General features: G+C 39.0%; 1 protein-coding gene across 1 annotated transcript in view; it reads left to right on the top strand.

Moving 5' to 3' along the window:
- The window catches only part of IQGAP1 (IQ motif containing GTPase activating protein 1), a 105,178-nt gene that overhangs the window by 34,303 nt on the left and 52,306 nt on the right, over positions 1-18,569 (top strand). Inside the window, exons 4-10 of the mRNA XM_045452271.1 lie at positions 165-242; positions 4,499-4,575; positions 10,455-10,522; positions 11,644-11,757; positions 12,504-12,682; positions 13,407-13,491; positions 18,237-18,400. Coding sequence (XP_045308227.1) covers positions 165-242; positions 4,499-4,575; positions 10,455-10,522; positions 11,644-11,757; positions 12,504-12,682; positions 13,407-13,491; positions 18,237-18,400 — 765 coding nt within the window. The remainder of the gene's footprint in view (positions 1-164; positions 243-4,498; positions 4,576-10,454; positions 10,523-11,643; positions 11,758-12,503; positions 12,683-13,406; positions 13,492-18,236; positions 18,401-18,569) is intronic.

Here is an 18,569-nt window from a genome sequence, read left to right on the forward strand (position 1 = left end):
TGAGATTCGGGTTTTGGGGAGCAGAATCTTAACACAGTGCTTCAGACAGACCTTAAATGTAAGGGGACCTTGCAAAGTCTCATAAGGGGACCTTGCAAAGAGTCTTTATTTAGTATTTGCTTCAACATTGCCAACAGTGCCTACTTGTCTCTTGTTTGTTCTAGGCAACTGGCCTGCACTTTAGACACACTGATAATGTGATTCAGTGGTTGAATGCCATGGATGACATTGGATTGCCAAAGGTAATTTATGTGATATTCAAGTTCGGGCTTAGATAAGGTTGTTTTGGCATGTAGTTGTCATTCTACCTGTAAAATTATTCTCAATTGGATCTTTGGTGATTTTCTTTCTTTCTTTCTTTCTTTCTTTCTTTCTTTCTTTCTTTCTTTCTTTCTTTCTTTCTTTCAGTACTAAAGGATCTCTTTCTTCTGTTTGTTTTAGGAAATAGTTTTGTTTTTTTTTCTTTTGTTCTTTTTCTTTATTATTACTCATTCCTGCTTTACCTTACCCTAGAGAAATTCCCTATGATGTCATTTACTTTTACTGTATCAAATTGTAGACTTAGATTAAAATTCATGTACCATGAAATCTACCTTAAAAAAATTTTTTTTAATATTTATTTATTTTTGAGAGACAGAGCACAAGTTGGGGAGGGGCAGAGAGAGGGGGACACAGAATCTAAAGCAGGCTCTAGGCTCTGAGGTGTCAGCACAGAGCCTGACGCAGGGCTTGAATTCACGAACTGTGAGATCATGACCTGAGCCAAAGGCAGATGCTTAACCGACTGAGCCACCCAGGAGCCCCAAAATCTACCTATCTACCTTTTTAAAGTATATAATTCAGTGGTGTTTTTTTTTTTTTCCACAAAGTTGTTAATTTAAAATTTGACTTTAGGAAATATTTTAGAAATGTCATTTTCCAGATGCAGAATAATCATATCTGCAAGAGAACATGATGGGTTATTATTTTATGTTTCAAATTGTAGAGGCAATATAATAACATGTACTTCTTATATCTTGTTTTGGTGATTTTTTTTTTAAAACATTTTTCTTGAGGTATAATTGCTAGACAGAAACTGCACATATTTAATGTGTATAGTGGATGAGTTTGGAGTAAGTGTACATCCTTGAGTGTTCTGCTCAGGAGTTTATTTAGCATTGCTGTTAGATTGCCGTCTCTAGACAACCCCCCCCCCCCCCCGCCCCCGCGTTCTGTGTTGAATCCATAAAGCCATGCTGTATTGTCAACTCTTAGAGGTGTGGACATCTTTTTTTTTTTTTTTTTTTTCCTTTTTCTCTTCCATATCTTTTGACCTAAGAATTCTACTTCTAGGAATTTATCCTTCTAGTAAATCAGACAAGCCCAAAGAGATGGGTATGTAAGATTTTTTTTCAGCATTGCTTAGGATAGGAAAAATTGATAGCACCCACATATTCCTTCACTAGAGGTATTAATTGTATTGCAGCCAATCATACACTAATACAGCCATTAGAAAGCATGATATCAATCTGTATTGGCAAAGGAAGTTGTCTGTGATGTGTTAAGTTGGGGGGAAAACAAAACAGGCTAAGGTGAGAGTTTGTGTTTTGGCTAAAGTGAGACTGCTATTTTTATGGAAAAGTTAATATTCTTGGGAAAAGTCTATAAGGAGATAGTAGTTTTCATTTCTGTGAATGGGATTAAGGGGTGGTTTTTATTTTCTTTATAATTTCCTATAGAGTCTAAACTGTTGTAACCAGAGAAAGATGAAGAAAAAACGGGAGATGGGGAGTACCAGAGAGTGACTAGAACCACTCAGAAATGAACATTTGATATTTAGCGTTGTTTTGCACATCTGTGTCTTGATTGAGCTCAATCCAGAGCCAAATCTTTGTAGAAGACTAGCTTTTGTCCTCTTTTTTTCAGAGCCAGATACTGAACTTCTGTTCCTCACACTGGTGGGTTTGAGAATTAGGCCCCACAAATGTCAGGAAAGGCAGTATGTCAAGTTCTTACACCTACTTTGCCTTTCTGTGCACTTGTATCTTCTTGTGTCTGTTTTTTATGTGGTATGCCCCATTGGCAATGGTGATTTAACCTTTATAAACACTATTAAAAGCTTTGTTAATATGTGCTATTATGAGTAGTATTGTTACTACAAAATGCTTTTTTTAATGATTTAATTTTACTACTTTTTTTTGTTTACTAACATGGTAGTATGTTATCCTGGACCACAATTGCACCAAACATAGAATTCCCCAAAGGCTTTCAGGGACAACAGGGTTAACCATGGCTATCAGCCTTGAAATGTCCACCCTACATGATTTAGGTCCAGAAGACTTGAGTAATGTGGACTAATGATATTTAGCCTAAAAATTGTTGTCCATGATAAAATGTATGATATATTGTTGACAATACATACATATAGTGATTTGGGGGATGTTCTTTCCTAATCTCTTCATATGGTATAAGTAGGCTAAATATAGAAACTTAAGGTGATAAAGCTTTTGGTTCTTATCCCTTTTGTCTCTTTATTATAATTGGTCCTCTTGGCTACCTCCTCCAGGAAGTATTTTGTGGTTTTGACTTTGATTTTTAAATTGTTTTAAATCTGTTCAACTAGTGCTGTCTTCCTTATGTGTTCTATCCTAATGGTGGGCGTCCCTTGAGATGCAATCCTTATTTTAGCTACATTCTCTCATTCTCATGGTTTCAGTTATTTTGAGGACTTTGCTATAAGATAAACACACTGTCTTCAAATGGCTGCTGGACAGTTCTCCTTGGATAGCTTTTTACTAGCTAGAATTCCTCCTATCTAAAAGTAAACCTTGCTTTTTCCCCAAGTGAACCTCCCTCCTCTATACTAAATGGTAGCCTGTCTTCATCTCCCCAGTCATCCCGTCTCAAAATCTTAAGGTTACCTTGGACTCCTAAATGCAGTTATTCCCCAAACCTTCCTCATGTATTTGAAATGTTTCTTTTATCCGTTCAAACTGCTTATCAGCCTGCCTCCTTAGCTTCAGTTTCTCCACTATTCAATATATCCTGTATCCTGTCTCCAGTCAGATCTTACAGAGACTCTGTTTTTATCCTTGGCTCCAGAGCTAGGACTTCTCTGTGGCCCGCATATCAAGTTCAAACTCGTCTGACGTTCAAGGTCTTCTTAATCTGATATATCCTACCCTACCCAACTGTATTGTTCTGTTACTTTCTAAAATATAGTCTGTACTTTTTTTGGGAAGGGTGTCTCACCGTGACCGTAATGTTCACCTTTCAGGAGAAGACATCTCAGTCTTGGGAGGTGAGCATGTAGAACTTGAAAAATTATCAAAAAAGAGTATTCTGCTACATCCCATGTCTCAAGGGGGGTGGTTCTTTCTAGTTGAGAGCCATAGGTATTGTGAGAAAAGCATGAAAACAAACACCATGTGTTAAGGACTCTGATAGATACAAGGTGCTGCAGTACTCTTCCTATTGCCTTAGTTAAGCCCTTTTACTCTTATCCAGATTCTTCTCATTGCCTCATAATTCAGTCTTTCACTTCTCCAAACCACTATTACTCCTTCTCCCCCTAAGTTAGAGAACGAATTATATGGTGCCACATCACCATGAAGATAGGTCTTGAAATTGAAGATTACTCCCAATCTAAACTTGCTATGTTCCTATTCAACCTCATTCATTAATTCATTAAATAGAGCCACTCCCATGACCTTGGCTCTGGGCTTGGCATTGAACAACATAGACCTGACCCTTGCCTTTCATGTAGCTTGTAGTCTGTTGGAGGAGTCAAACAGATAATAACACAAGCAACTGATTATTTGTGGTAAGTGCTACCAAGGAGAACCACCTATCTTCCACATTCCCATACATATCCTCTGTTCCAGATACTTCGTCTGTGTATCTTTTCACTTCTCCCAAGCATATAACACATTTTTAAAAAGATTTTATTTTTAAGTAATTTCTACGCCCAACATGGTGCTTGAACTCACAACCCCGAGATCAGTCAGTCGCACGTTCCGCCAACTGAGCCAGCCAGGTGCCCCACATACAACACATTTTAATTTTTTGTAGTATTTTTCAATGTCTAAATGTAGTAGTTTGTATAATTGAAAGCACCTAAGGAAATGTTCATTGGTTAGCTACTACTCAGTCTAGGCATGGTATATAGTAACTGGGAAGATTGTAGTCTTTCAGAGTTTCCTACATCTGCCAGTGATTTCAACTGGATGAGAGCTTGGTGTCATCTACTTGTAGCTGAGTCGGCAGTAAACAAATCACTTTCACATACCTGGTGAAATTCATTGGGTTGACCAGATGAGGCTTTTCCAACTAGTGCTTTTTCTGTTTTATAGGATTTTCTTCCTTATATGACTTGTGATGAATTAATTGTCTGTTCCCCCTAACGAAATTACTTGCTGAATGGCAATAATGTTTGCTAACTGTTTTATTTGTATTGTTGATGATTGGTGAATGATCCAGTAGATGGATACCTTACTCTGCTTCTTTTATTTCTCCTTAGATTTTTTACCCAGAAACTACAGATATCTACGATCGAAAAAATATGCCAAGGTGTATCTACTGTATTCATGCACTCAGGTAATCAGATTTTCTTGGTAAAATGAACAGTGTATGTAGATACAGAGAACGGATTGCTGAATTGCCAGAGGTGGGGATTAGGGGGTAGGCGAAATGGATGAAGGGGGTCAAAAATTACAAACTTCCAGTTATAAAATAAGTAAGTCCCAAGGATGTGATGTACCACACAGAGATTATAGTTAATAATAGTGTATTGTATATCTGAAAGTTGCTAAGAGAGTAGATCTTAAAAGTTCTCAGTACAAGGTAAAAACGTCAGTAACTGTGGTGGTGGCTGTTAGTGGAATTTATTGTGGTGAACATTTCACGGTATATGCATCTATTGAAGCATTGTGTTGTATAACCTGAAACTAGTATTATATGTCAGTTCTCTCTCAGTAAAAGAAAGCAGTTTAGGAACAACATCTGAATAGAAGATACAGCTTTTTGTCCATGGTGTGATGAAAAAGTTTTGCATCAGCTTCAGAATTTTCAAATAGCATAGGATACAGTTGTCTTAACGAAATGGTGAGAAACAGCTGTGTTTTTCTAGGAAGTAGAGAGACGGGATTTATTCCCATAATAGCAGATAATTTGGCTCTGAAAACATAGGATAGTGTTTCATTATTGATCTACTGTTTCTGTGAGCTGTGCATTTTAGTTGAGATGCAGTTCCTTTCATTCTCATTAAAATTTCTTTAAAAAATTTCTTGAAAATTGCAAAAAGTATATACATTTCAAAACTTTCATTGTTTACTATTTCGTTGCAGACCAATAGCTGAATTAAAAAATGCCCTGTGTTAATACTTTAGTAGTATAACTAAATTTTGTCAACATCTTCAAATAATGCCAGCAAATATCAAATGGCTGATTTTTAATTTAGTTTTCTAGGTCCTCACCAAGCCATTTGTTCAGTAATTTTTATGTCAAACAAATATGATAAATAGGAACTGAAACTAAGTATATTTTTTTCATAATTTCATAATAAATTTGGAAGATGATTTAATTTCAGGTCCTTGGCTCTTGGAATCAACAGAGTACTGTATTGGAAGGAAGAGGTGGTTTGCGTGGAGAGAGGGGTGAGGTCGGGTGGGAATTGGAGGCAGTAGTGTGGTGAGTCAGAGTGCTACAAATTTACGTGATGGCTATAGGGCTAAAGTAGAAGGTGGAAGAAGTAAGTGGGCCATGAGTATGTGGTTTCTTTGCTTGGGCTGCCCATTTTATTTTATTTTATTTTATTTTATTTTATTTTATTTTATTATTTTTAAAATAAAGTTTATGTATTTTGAGAAGAGAGAGCAAGTGAGCAGGGAAGGGGCAGAGAGAAACAGAGAGAGAGAATCCCAAGTAGGCTTTGCACTGCCAGTGCAGAGCCCGACGTGGGGCTTGAACTCACGAACCACGAGATCATGACCTGAGATGAAATCAAGAGTCGTGTGCTTAACTGACTGAGCCACCCAGGCGCTCCAGTGGGCTGCCCATTTTATAAAGCATCCTGTATGTGTACTTAATAAATACTAATGATGTATATAAATACATGTATAATATTGACCCATGAGAAGCCTGTTGTCTCCAGTTTGATTGAACATGGGCCAGACCCTTGGTATCTCTGGAATAGTCTGAAAACTACAAAAGAAAGACTATAGCTGAGGACTGGTCGACGTGCCACACACTCTTGTGCCTTAGGTTATTCTGTTTCCGTTGCCTGACTGCCCTTTACTCCCTGGTTTAACCCATGCTCCTCTCCAGCTGCCACTGTGGAATGCCACTGTTCGTTGATACCTTCTTTTCCTTTTTCTCCCTCAGATGGAATTAGCTCCTTCCCATCTTTGTGCTCTTCTAGCATCTGCACATACCTCCTCCTTCAAGTATAGGGCTTTTACACTGCACTCTGGTTATTTGTTCTTGTAGCTGACTTTCAGAGGACTCCTTGGGGACAAGGACTATTTCTGTTATTCTTTATCTTTGTGTCTCTAGTACTTAGATGCCTAGCATATAGTAGGTAGCCAATAAATGCTTGTGGTCACAATCCTACATTATAAAAAATCTTCCTTCCCCCTGTTTGGCTCAAGGGGATATTTTATACCCATAAATGAAAAAAAGAAATGGTTCTTTCTTTTTATCAGATGACTCTTCATGTTTATCTCAGTGTATCCAGTCACATTTTAATTGAATTCCCACCTTCTTGGTGATGTTTTGGATTTCCAATGACTCCAGCTCATTCCTTTGTCTAAACTCCTGTGTTTCTTGGTTTCTAAGTTATATGTTGTTTCTTTCATGTGTTTACTGTCTTTCTGTCTCTTAGGTATTAGCATCTTAGAGACAGAGGTCATGCTTTACATTTCTTCCCCACCCCCACCCCCCCAAGGTACATAGCATAATATTGGACAAACAAGAACAACATGAGAATTTTTAAAAAATGTTTAGGAATGGGTGGGATCTAGGGGAATGTTCAGATTGCAGTGATTTCAAATGTACGGGTCTGAGCCAAAATCAGATTAACTCTGAGTATTGTGACTGGCTGTGAGTTACGTGAGGTCTGTGTTGATAACCTTGTGAAGGTTGTACCTACAATGGGTATCTGAACTTGGCAGGCAAGAGGCTGAGCTGGCGGAACTCTCTGTGAGTTCTGCAGCCATGGCCCTCTGCAGCAGAACCTGGGTCCTCAGCCTTCAAATTCTCTGAACTAGAGATGAAGAAGTAACTCTGCCTTTCTCATGATGGAGTCAGAATTGGGAAGGAAGGAAGTCTGCTCTTATTTTTCATTTCTCTTTAGTTTGCAGCCCATGCTTGGGAAGTATACACAGAGTAATGTGTTCTGGTTGGTGATTTACGATTTCTTTCTTCCCTGGAGTGTTTTTCCTGAAGTGCGGTCAGCCCTTGCTATATAGGCATTTAACACCTGCCGGGAGCCTCTTCTTTACCATATAGGACAACAGTATCGAGGCAGATTCCTTGCCTCACTGTGAGGGGTGAGGCACCATCCCCCTTTTGGATCAGTAGCAACAAAGAAGCATTATCTCCTTGTTTCTTGACTAGCGTTATTCCAGAGATAGTCCCTGTATTTAGTCCTGCTAAATTACTTTTCTGGATTACATTCCACCCTCAGATAAGACCCTAATTCATTATTATTTTGCATAGGTTTGTATACTTCATTTCCATTTCCTCTGGTGTTTTATCTTTCTAAGAACTGATTTGGAGGTTAAATGGGCCCATAGTCATATATCCTAAATTCAAAAGAGATGTAAAAGCTGAAAGTTACATTTAAGTTTGGTTCAAACAGATTTGTTGGTGAAACCTGATCAGAATTAATTGAGGTTATTTAGAATATGTATCTACTTACTGTGATTATGTGTATGTTTCTCTTCAGAATAGTAGTGTTTTTGTTTAGGGGTGCTGCCTCAAGGCTTGCTGGGGATGTCTTCTAATACTGTATATACTTACATAAGCAAACATTACATGATACTATATATACTATAAAACATTTCTAGTATCAGAGAAATTCTAATCAGAGATCAGGGATCGTGCTGCACTAGATTCTGTTTCCTGTCAACTGCTGTGTTTGTATTTAAGAACTCTGCGATCAGCCTAGTGACTTCCTCCAGGTTACTCTGTAGTCAGCAAAGATAATAGGAATCCCAGTAGGCTAACATAACCTCCTTCCCCCTATTGCTGTAAAGTAGAGCTTAAATAGGAAAAAAGAAAAGAAAAATAAACCTGAGCTCAGTACAAACTAAACATTGTAGGTGCCTACAGTTATTTGTAAAAGTAGGCATGGGAGAATAGGAGCAAAGATTGGAAAAGGGGTGTTTACTGGTAGGACTTTAAAGGTTCAGCTTTTAGGTTGAATATTCTCTGTTCTGTGCAAGAGGAGCTGAGTGGTCCTTGTGATTATATTCATAGCTTCACCATCTCCTTAAAATATTCCTAATCATTGAAATGAGATAAAAGAAAGATGATGCCTATGTCTTAGCTTCTCCTCTACTTTATTTGTAGCAGCTAGCGACATCGTAACTTTGATTTACTGTTGGAAGACCTTAAAAACGAATTCGCTCCTTGAGGCTGTTAAAATGACACTCTTGCAATTTCTTTTTTTTTAATTTTATTTATTTTTGAGAGAGAGAGCACGCGCGTGAGTGAGCAGGGGAGGGGCAAAGAGAGGGAGACACAGAATCCGAAGCAGGCTCCAGGCTCTGAGCTGTCAGCACAGGGCCCGATGTGGGGCTCAAACTCACGAACTACAAGACAGTGACCTGAGCCGAGGTCGGATGCTTAACCGACTGAGCCACCCAGGCGCCCCAGACGTTTGCAATTTCTTAAAGTATGGCAGCCTCTTTCCTCTTTCAAAGTAGAAATAAAAGAGGAAGAAATTCCTCAAGAAACATATTCTTACTAATTTGGAATGCAGGTGGGACATATGTGGGAGAAACAATGCATATAATGGGGACATATTACAGGTGTAGAATGTTATTGGCTAATTTGCTTTGGAAAATTTGTTAAATAGAGTTAAAATCTTCTGAGAGAGGAACTTTGTATAGTTCTATTTTGAGCATTTTACTCTAAAAAAAGGACTTAATCATATACGTATGGTTCATACTTGTATTTATCTTAGAAAATAATTAGCTACTCTGAATGCATAAATTTGTGTTTTCAGAATGCTTGACTTTTTTTTTTTTTAGATTATACATGTGAGTTTATTATATATAATTTAAATTCTGGTCAGTTCTGTGAATGCAATGTGTATGATCCATATTTGTGTTCAGATAATACTGAGCTTTATAGATTTTTTGCAAAAACTGGAGATTGTTCTATTGTGTTTATGATTTGTTTCTCAGGGTGTTATATTTATTCCCTTATTGCTAGGCTGTCAGTGTCTTGCCCATGTCCATCCCTGTCAAGTACCCTTCTGATTTACTGATTCTGATCTGCTGGGTCCTTAGAATCCACTTAGGCTAACTCAGGCTTATAGACATTTACTTATCCAGCTATCCATCTTATGAAATATAAATATTAAGAGGTTCTGGGTAGACATTGGTGAACAACTTACTGTTCCTGCCTTCATGAAATTTGAAGTCTACTAGATTTTTTTAAATTTAAACAGTAAATATATATAATATTTACTGTAAGACTCATAAATTACCTGAATGAAACTTTTCCATCAGCGATATAAATTCAGTTAATTTACTTTATTTAAAAAATTTTTTTTGATGTTTGTTTTTGAGAGAGAGAGAGACAGTGTGAGCAGGAGAGGGGTAGAGAGAGAGGGAGACACAGAATCTGAAGCAGGCTCCAAGCTCTGAACTGTCAGCACAGAGCCCAATGCGGGGCTCGAACCCATGAACCGTTAGATCATGACCTGAGCTGAAGTTGGACGGTTAATCGACTGAGCCACCCAGGCGCCCCTGAATTCAGCTTAACTAAGACTTTCTATTTGAATCATTTTCATGGGACCTTTCTCAAATATCTTATTTTATTTAAAGCTTATTGATCACAGGAAGGTAAACAAAAGTGAAGATTCTCCACTTAGATTAATTACATCCACATGTATGTCAACATCTAATTATACACTAGATTTGTACCAGGACTGGGACTTGAACCTGTGTCTTCTGACTCCCAGTCTGGTGCTTTTTGCATTGCATTATGTGACTTTCTAGGACAATGTTATGTAAAACTGAAAAAAGGTTCTGAGGTAAAGCATGGTAACTGCCAAGGGGACTATGGTAGCATGCAAGGAGTCTGTGTTCAGAATGTTTCTGTTCTTTATGTTTGCTACCTTTCCCCTTCAGTCTGTGTTCAGAATGTTTCTGTTCTTTATGTTTGCTACCTTTCCCCTTCAGTCTAAGAGCAGCAGCTAGATGCAGTGGGAGGCCTAACTCTTTTCTGCATATTGTGTCTTCTAGTTTGTACCTGTTCAAACTAGGCCTGGCTCCTCAGATTCAAGACCTATATGGAAAGGTTGACTTCACAGGTAAGGAGTTGCAAACTTGGCAGGAAATGCTTGATTTATGTAGAAATAGCCTGGAGAGTCAACAGTACCAATCTTAAAGACATAGGGCTTTAAAAACACTCTGGCAACAGAGATCAAAGAAGGATAAGTAACTTATTTCTCCTGGTGTGCTGAGAAGAATGCTAAAGTTGGAATTTTAAACTCTGTTCTCTCATTTCTGACGTGAGTATGATTAGTGAGTGTCCATTTTCCTATATGTAAAGTGGGAATAGTATTAATATATAACACAGAAAATACATAATACCGTAATAGCATCTAACATGAAATATCCATGCATGGTGAAAACACTTAAGTCTTTTCCTTTGCTTCTTGCAAGTCCCTACTGTGGGCAAAGCAAGGAGTATGCTATGGGGACTGAGATAATGCAGAGGTGACAATTAAGTAATTAAAAAATCTACCTTATTTACCTTATTCTTTGTGTATTTGCTCTAGTAGATGCTTGCTTGAAGAGATGGGGGCCTGGGGAGAAAAAGAACATTGGTCATATTGGTTAGGGGCAATAAAGATTCAAATCTTTTGAACTGGTCATTATTTTGTAGGCTTGGGAATTTTAAATTGAATAAAACTTTTATCTATGATATTTTTCCTTCTAGGGAAGTTGTTCACCAGACCTAGGGCAAAGGGCCAAACCTCACATGTTGTTTCCTTTATCATTTGGCTTCCTGCCTTGGAAGGAAAATTGTTTAATAGCAGTAGTGACTTGGTGTGTGAAGACCGAGAAAGCTGGCTGGCCTGTGGGTCACTTGTTGTTGAGCTCCTTTTAAAGCTGCTCCATTCATAAGTTCATTGTAGAAATGCCACAAGTAGCAGTTTTGAAAAACTATTTTCTGTAGGGCTGTTCTCACGTTCTAGTTATTTTTGATGTTCTTGATAATAGTAATAACAGTTAGTATCTACTCAATGTACGTTATGTGCCGGATGCTCTGTTAAGTGCTTTCCATAATTATCTCATTAAGTCATCGTATCAACCCTACGAGGTAGCTACCACTTTATCCCATTTTGTAGTTGGGGATGCGGCTTCCTTCTCTGAATTATGGAAAGGTGCTTAACTTGCTCACCTGGGTCTTTATCCCTTCCTGCAGAAGAGGAAATCAACAACATGAAGATCGAACTGGAGAAGTACGGGATCCAGATGCCCGCCTTCAGCAAGATTGGGGGCATCCTGGCTAACGAACTCTCAGTGGATGAAGCTGCATGTAAGGAGAGAAATTTTGTGGGTTCAAATGGGATTGTTGCTACCACTTTCAGTAATGAATACTATAGTGATGGTCTTGGAATTAGGAATTTTGCTAGCAAGTCAGTAGATGTAGCTTTTTTTTTTTAAGTTTGAGAGAGACAGAGAGAGCACGAGTGGGGGAGGGGCAGCAAGCCAGAAAGGAAGAGAGAACCCCACTGTCTGTGGGTCTTAAACCCATGAACCATGAGATCATGACCTGAGCCGATGTCGGATGCTTAATCGACTGGGCCACTCAGGCACCCCAGTAGATGTAGTTTTAACACTGCTGCCATCTTCTGTGCTGTTATTTGGGAGTAAGTGCTCGGTTCTGATGAAAATGAAAGCATTTAGAAATTGAGTTCTACATTTCAGCCCCTCTTTGAGTGTCTTATTTTTTTTAATGGTATTTACATGATGATTCAGGGTGAACATTTCCATAACGTACACTCCTTGCAAGGCTCTTTTATGAATATTTCCCTGTGGGATTCCAAACTCAGCCTCCCAGACATGGATCACAGGCAGAGCTGTGACTTTGTGCATCCGAAGGAAGAGACGAGGCTTACAGGATTCAGGGCGCCATTCCTTCAGCCCCAGTCGTTGTTTCTCTATCGTGACGAGCCTTTCTCTGCAATAGGGGGTTGTAATGTTGTTTTGTATGTGTCGTGTACGTCCCTTGCTGTATATAACTTCTGTGTTCTATGTTTTGAATTTTTTTTTTTTTTTTAGTGCATGCTGCTGTTATTGCTATTAATGAAGCTATTGACCATAGAATTCCAGCTGACACGTTTGCAGCTCTGAGAAACCCCAACGCCATGCTTGTAAATCTTGAAGATCCCTTGGCTTCCACTTACCAGGATGTGCTTTATCAGGCCAAACAGGAGAAAATGACAAATGCTAAAAACAGGGTAAAAATGGAACGTCTGTTCTTTCTAGTTGATCGATATTCTTTCATTGTTCGCTATAACTCCATTTTTAAAATCGGTTTTCTTAAAGTATGATTTACATACGGTAAGATTCGCTCATTTTACATGTATGGTTTGACGAGTTATGACAAATGTATAGTTACAAAACCATCATCCCCAAAGTCCCCAGGTCCCTCTTCATAGTCCGCCTCCACTACTCCTTACCCCTTGCCCTTGACCCCAAGCAACCTCCAATCTGAACAGATCACTGTATTTGCCTTTTTTAGAATTACATATAAACGATAATGGATTCACACAGTATGCAGTCTTTTGGTATTCGGTTCCATTTTGACTTTTCATCTTGAATTTTGTACAAACTGACGAGAAGTTCTGACATCTGGTCTTAGGGTGTGCCTGTTCTGCTCGGGTCTGAGGCAAGGATGCAGGCTCACAAGTGGGCAGGACGGGCTTCACCCTTGCTTCCTGCTCAGGCTCGTGTTCTCCAACTCTGGGAGAACCTTCGGGCTTGTCATTAACCAGCAGATCTGCTTTTTACGTTTTTAGTTGATACTTGTGTAGCGTCCCACAACTTAAGTTGTGCTTCATTAAGGATTGCAAGCCACACCCTTACTCTTTGTTGTCCTTTGGTGGGGGAGAAGTGCAAGTATGTTGCTGTGGGTCGTCTTAGAGACCTGAACTGATCTGTGACTTTTTTACTCATCTTCAGACAGAAAACTCTGAGAGAGAAAGGGATGTTTATGAGGAGCTGCTCACTCAAGCTGAAATTCAAGGCAATATCAACAAAGTCAATAGTAAGTATGTCCCTGACTCAGGTACCTGGAGAGACGTTATAGAACAATAGGAGTGTTGATCTGTTCTTGTACCGATGACATGGTTTGAGTTTATCAGTGGATTTGTTTAGGAACTATTGCTTATTACTATTTTTTTGTGTTTGTATGTCTTCTGTTTTAGCTACTGTTGTCCTCAGGTGGGCCCTCGCTATTCTGTTTGCTCATCTGTCTGCTGTAGCTTCTGGACTTGCCTTGTTGGCTAATTTCACTCTCTCACCCTGTGTTAATACACTTTTTAAAAAAATCGAAATAGTGACTTTTCCTATTTTTAAAGTAATATTTTTATTTTTTTTTCAGAGAGTAATACAAGCTATCCAGAAGTAAACAAAAAATACACAGAAAATTAACCCCTCATCCCCTAGAAATAACCACTATTGGCATTTTTTTTGAATATCCTTTTCAAGGGCTCGCTTCGGCAGCACATATACTAAAAAAATGAATATCCTTTTCAAAACATTTTTAAACAAAAATGAGATTAAAAAATGATTTTTGTATATATGTGTTACATTCTTTTGAGAAACTAATTTCTTGAAAGTGTCACTTTCACTTTATCACTCTTCTGCTAAAGAACCTGCATTATTATTTGCTGGACAAAATGTAGACCCCCTAGTCCAGTGGAGTTCTGTATTTTGTATTTTATGCATACCACTCTGTACAAACTCATCTGCCTAATTGTCTCCCATATTCACTCCGTCCATTTCATGACTCATGAAGGAGTCCTGTTCTGGAGTGGCTCAGACCTGGGACTTGGTCTCTTGGTCTCTTATTTAAATTTTTTTTTTTTTAAATTTTTTTTTTTTTCAACGTTTATTTATTTTTGGGACAGAGAGAGACAGAGCATGAACGGGGGAGGGGCAGAGAGAGAGGGAGACACAGAATCGGAAACAGGCTCCAGGCTCTGAGCCATCAGCACAGAGCCCGACGCGGGGCTCGAACTCACGGACCGCGAGATCGTGACCTGGCTGAAGTCGGACGCTTAACCGACTGCGCCACCCAGGCGCCCCATAAATTTTTTTAACGTTTATTTATTTTTGAGAGCCAGGGACAGAGCACGAGCAGGGGAGGGGCAGAGACACACACACACACACACACACACACACACACACACACACACACACACACACAATCTGAAGCAGACTCCAGGCTCTGAGCTGTCAGCACAGAGCCTGATGAGGGGCTCGAACTCAAAAACTGAGATTGTGATCTGAGCCAAAGTTGGACACTTAACCGACTGAGCCACCCAGGTGCCCCTCCTGGCCTCATTAATAGCACCTGTGGCATAAGTCGTTATGCAGATGATGAGATAATGCGTGTAAATTACATGGCATTTAGTAAGTCCTCAGTAAACATTAACATTATTATAGCTTTTGCTAATGGGGTAGTCTCCTCACTATAATGGCCTCATACCTTATCTCTTAATCTGATTCAAATTATACCCATCATTCAGGGTCCAGCTCGATTCTTACCTGTACCCATTCCATCTCTCCCACAGCATTTATAGACCACACGATTTTATACTCAATTACATATTGTCTTATATTGCTTGCCTTTGTTTCTGACATCTCCGTAAATTCCTTAAAGTACAGATTACTTATGAGTTATGCTTCTTTTGAGATCCCTGTAATTCCTAGCATAATGGTTACATTTGATTTCAACCAGACTTGACCTTGTTTTGCTAAAGATAATAATAATAGTAATAGTAATTCGTGTCCTCTTTGTTCATTGGGAGGCCCTAATTTCTCTCTTGAACCAATACTCTGAATAACTAGAGAGACTTTATTTATTTATTTATTTATTTATTAATAATTTGAGAGAGAGAGCACGAGCTGGGGAGGGGAAGAGAGAGAGACAGAGAGAGGGAATCCCAAGCAGGCTCCGTGCTGTCAGTGCAGAGCCCTATGCAGGGCTTGAACTCACGGACTGTGAGATCGTGACCTGAGCCATAATCAGGAGTTGGTTGCTTAACTGACTGAGCCATCCAGGCGCTTCTAGAGAGCCTTCAGAAGTTTTTAGCAATTCCATATGATCAGAAACTCTTAAATCCTGACCAGGAGTATTTGTATTCTGTTGCATTCTAGTTCATTTGAGATAATGGTTTTCTGAACAGAGTAATAGTTCCATGCACGTATGAGTGATGTGTTGTCCTGTATCTATATGAATATTTAGGCCAGCAAATTAAACTAGAGTGTCCTTTTATACTTAGTTGTGTGAGAAGAAAGCGCATGTTTCCTGCTGCACACGGTGCATATGACAGTCTTTGTTTCACTCAGTTTTTTTTTCTGTATTGTTTAGGATTTTATAACTGTGGTAGCTTGACTTGGCAAAGTGTATGAGAGTCTGTTATAAACCTGTGAGGGAAGAGCCATAGTATATGTTTTTAAAGTGTTCCATTCATATTCTCATGTGGTCGGAGGAGCAAAATAATACAAATTCCTTCAAATAGCTTTCAACGTGGTACGGATGATAAATGTGCAAATGAGTAATTTCAGGGCAACTTGCTTAGAACAAAATATCAAAGCTTGTATGAGGTGCATCATAAAATAAAGAAGGGAATGATGACTTCTCGTTGGAGGTTTGTATGGGAACCTTCTCTGGATAAATAAGGCAGGATTCCTCATAGAGGCACAATCTTTTCTAATCGTAGAACCAGTCTGAAGCAAGAGAAAGTTGTATGCTAGGAAGATACAGGAGCTTTAGGTCCAGAATTATCTTAACATAATTTATAGATAAGATTCTTCCCCTAAGGCTGTGAGAACCAGCAGTGAAGTCAATGCCCCAGGAGAAAGCTGCAGGCCAAATACTTAAAAATGAGAAAAAGTTTTTGAATAAGGAAAAGTGATTAAAGCTTAGTGGAAGAAAATATTTAAATCATGTTCTAAACTTTATCATCTTTATAGTATAAATGTTAGTAAATGTTTATTTAAATATTTACGTATTTATGTAGTAAGTTTATGCTTCCAGTAAAAGCAGAAGTGACTAGATGCGTTTGTAGATAGGTAATCTGAGATTCTACTTTGCAGACCTAGAGGAAGCCTGGTAGTTACCTGATTTTGTTTATTTTCTGTCCCCATTCCTGTAAAAGTTCCACAAAAATAGCGATAACTTGTTTTGTTCAAAACTGTATTTGCAGCATAGAGCAGGTGCTCAGTAAGGGTTGAAGGAATGGATGGTTAATTGGCTAATGGTCACATAGACCTGTAGCCATGACTGAAAGAGCCATCACCTTGGTGTGGTAATGAATTACTGAATTGCAGGTGTATTCGTTGGGAAGAAGTGGATAGTCTCTTAGGAGTCTACAGTGAGACCACAAATCCATTGAAATTTAAAATCTTTTTCTTTGTGACACCTTTATTAATTTTTTATAATGAAAACATTAAAATTTTATAAGTGCTGCTATGTCCCAAATATTTTGATTTTTAGTATGTTATTATTGATTTGTTTTGCTACTTCGGTGATAAAATCAGTTCAACTGCATGGAGGGAGAATTCTTTTCTCTTTTAAAAATAAGGAAACTGGGGCGCCTGGGTGGCGCAGTCGGTTGGGCGTCCGACTTCAGCCAGGTCACGATCTCGCGGCCCGTGAGTTCGAGCCCCGCGTCGGGCTCTGGGCTGACGGCTCAGAGCCTGGAGCCTGTTTCCGATTCTGTGTCTCCCTCTCTCTCTGCCCCTCCCCCGTTCATGCTCTGTCTCTCTCTGTCCCAAAAATAAATAAACGTTGAAAAAAAAAAAAAAAATTAAAAAAAAAAAAATAAAAAAAAATAAAAATAAGGAAACTGAAAATCGTACAGTAATTATCATTTTCCAGTGGTTATTATTTCTGAAATCAGAAAGTACTGTGTTCTGACTTCCAACCTAATACCTTATTTATTTTACAATATGCAGAGTGCTTTTGTGTACATTGATTTTATGTAATCTGAACAATAACACTATGGGGAAGGTGTCTTTATTATTTTCAGGTAAAGGGACATCTAGGTTTTCACCGCCAGATGTAAAAGACCTTATGTGACCTCAGGTTCTGTGACTAGAAGTAGAGAATATCGAGAGGGTGTAGACAGCCCCTTCCATTCCACATGGTCAGACCACCTTTGCTATCTGGGCTCTGACTCCTGGGTGGAGTGTGTTTAGGAGACGGGGGATAATGAAGGGATTCGGACTGATGCTAGAAAGAGGAACTAAGGCTGTTTCTCCTGGGGTAGACTGTCATGGGGAAAGAGGGACTGGATGTATTCAAGTGTCAACACTGGGGTGAAAACTTTAATAGTTTTTGTTCTGTTTTGTTTTTTAAAACAAAATTGCCCAAAGATGTAGTAAGTTGCCATGGGAGAAACTTTCTCCTGTGTGGTAGTTTAGGCAACAATTTGGCATTTAGAGGGAATTTAGACACGAATTGGTTTGTACTGATGCCTCTTTTAGTGCTACCCATAGTGGTGCCAGGGTGTCTACATCTGGAAGCTTTTAAGTAGGCCCGAGGCGTGGTCCAGGAATCTGTTAACTCTGATGAACAGCCCGGCTGGGGCCCCTGGACTTGATGCCTTTAAGGTTCTCTTCCAATGCCAAGATCCTGTGCTTCTGTGATATTCCAGAATAAAGGCCATCTGAACTATATTTCCCTCATCTGAAATTGAGATTGGTTTGGGGGAGGGAAAAATACTCTAGACCGATGTTTACAAAGTGTTTTCTTAAGCTTTGGTCTTTTTTCTTCCTCAGCTTCTTCTGCATTAGCAAATGTGGATCTGGCCTTGGAGCAGGGCGCTGCACTGGCCTTGTTCAAGGCTCTGCAGTCCCCCGCGCTGGGCCTTCGAGGGCTGCAGCAGCAGAACGGTGACTGGTACCTCAAGCAGCTCCTGGGTGATAGACAGCAGAAGAGACAGGTAAAAGTGTCCTGGGTCGAACCCGCAAGCTTTCACATGTAGCCATTCGAATCCTGTATTCGATCCTGTATCATTTAAAGATATTTATGGAGGCTTTTTCCCCTATAGTTATAGTATCACCCATAGTTTTTAGTATAACTTTTTCTCCCGCATATAAATGCAGGATTTT

This window comes from Leopardus geoffroyi, chromosome B3 (genome assembly GCF_018350155.1).
Source record: "Leopardus geoffroyi isolate Oge1 chromosome B3, O.geoffroyi_Oge1_pat1.0, whole genome shotgun sequence".
Lineage (NCBI taxonomy): Eukaryota > Metazoa > Chordata > Mammalia > Carnivora > Felidae > Leopardus > Leopardus geoffroyi.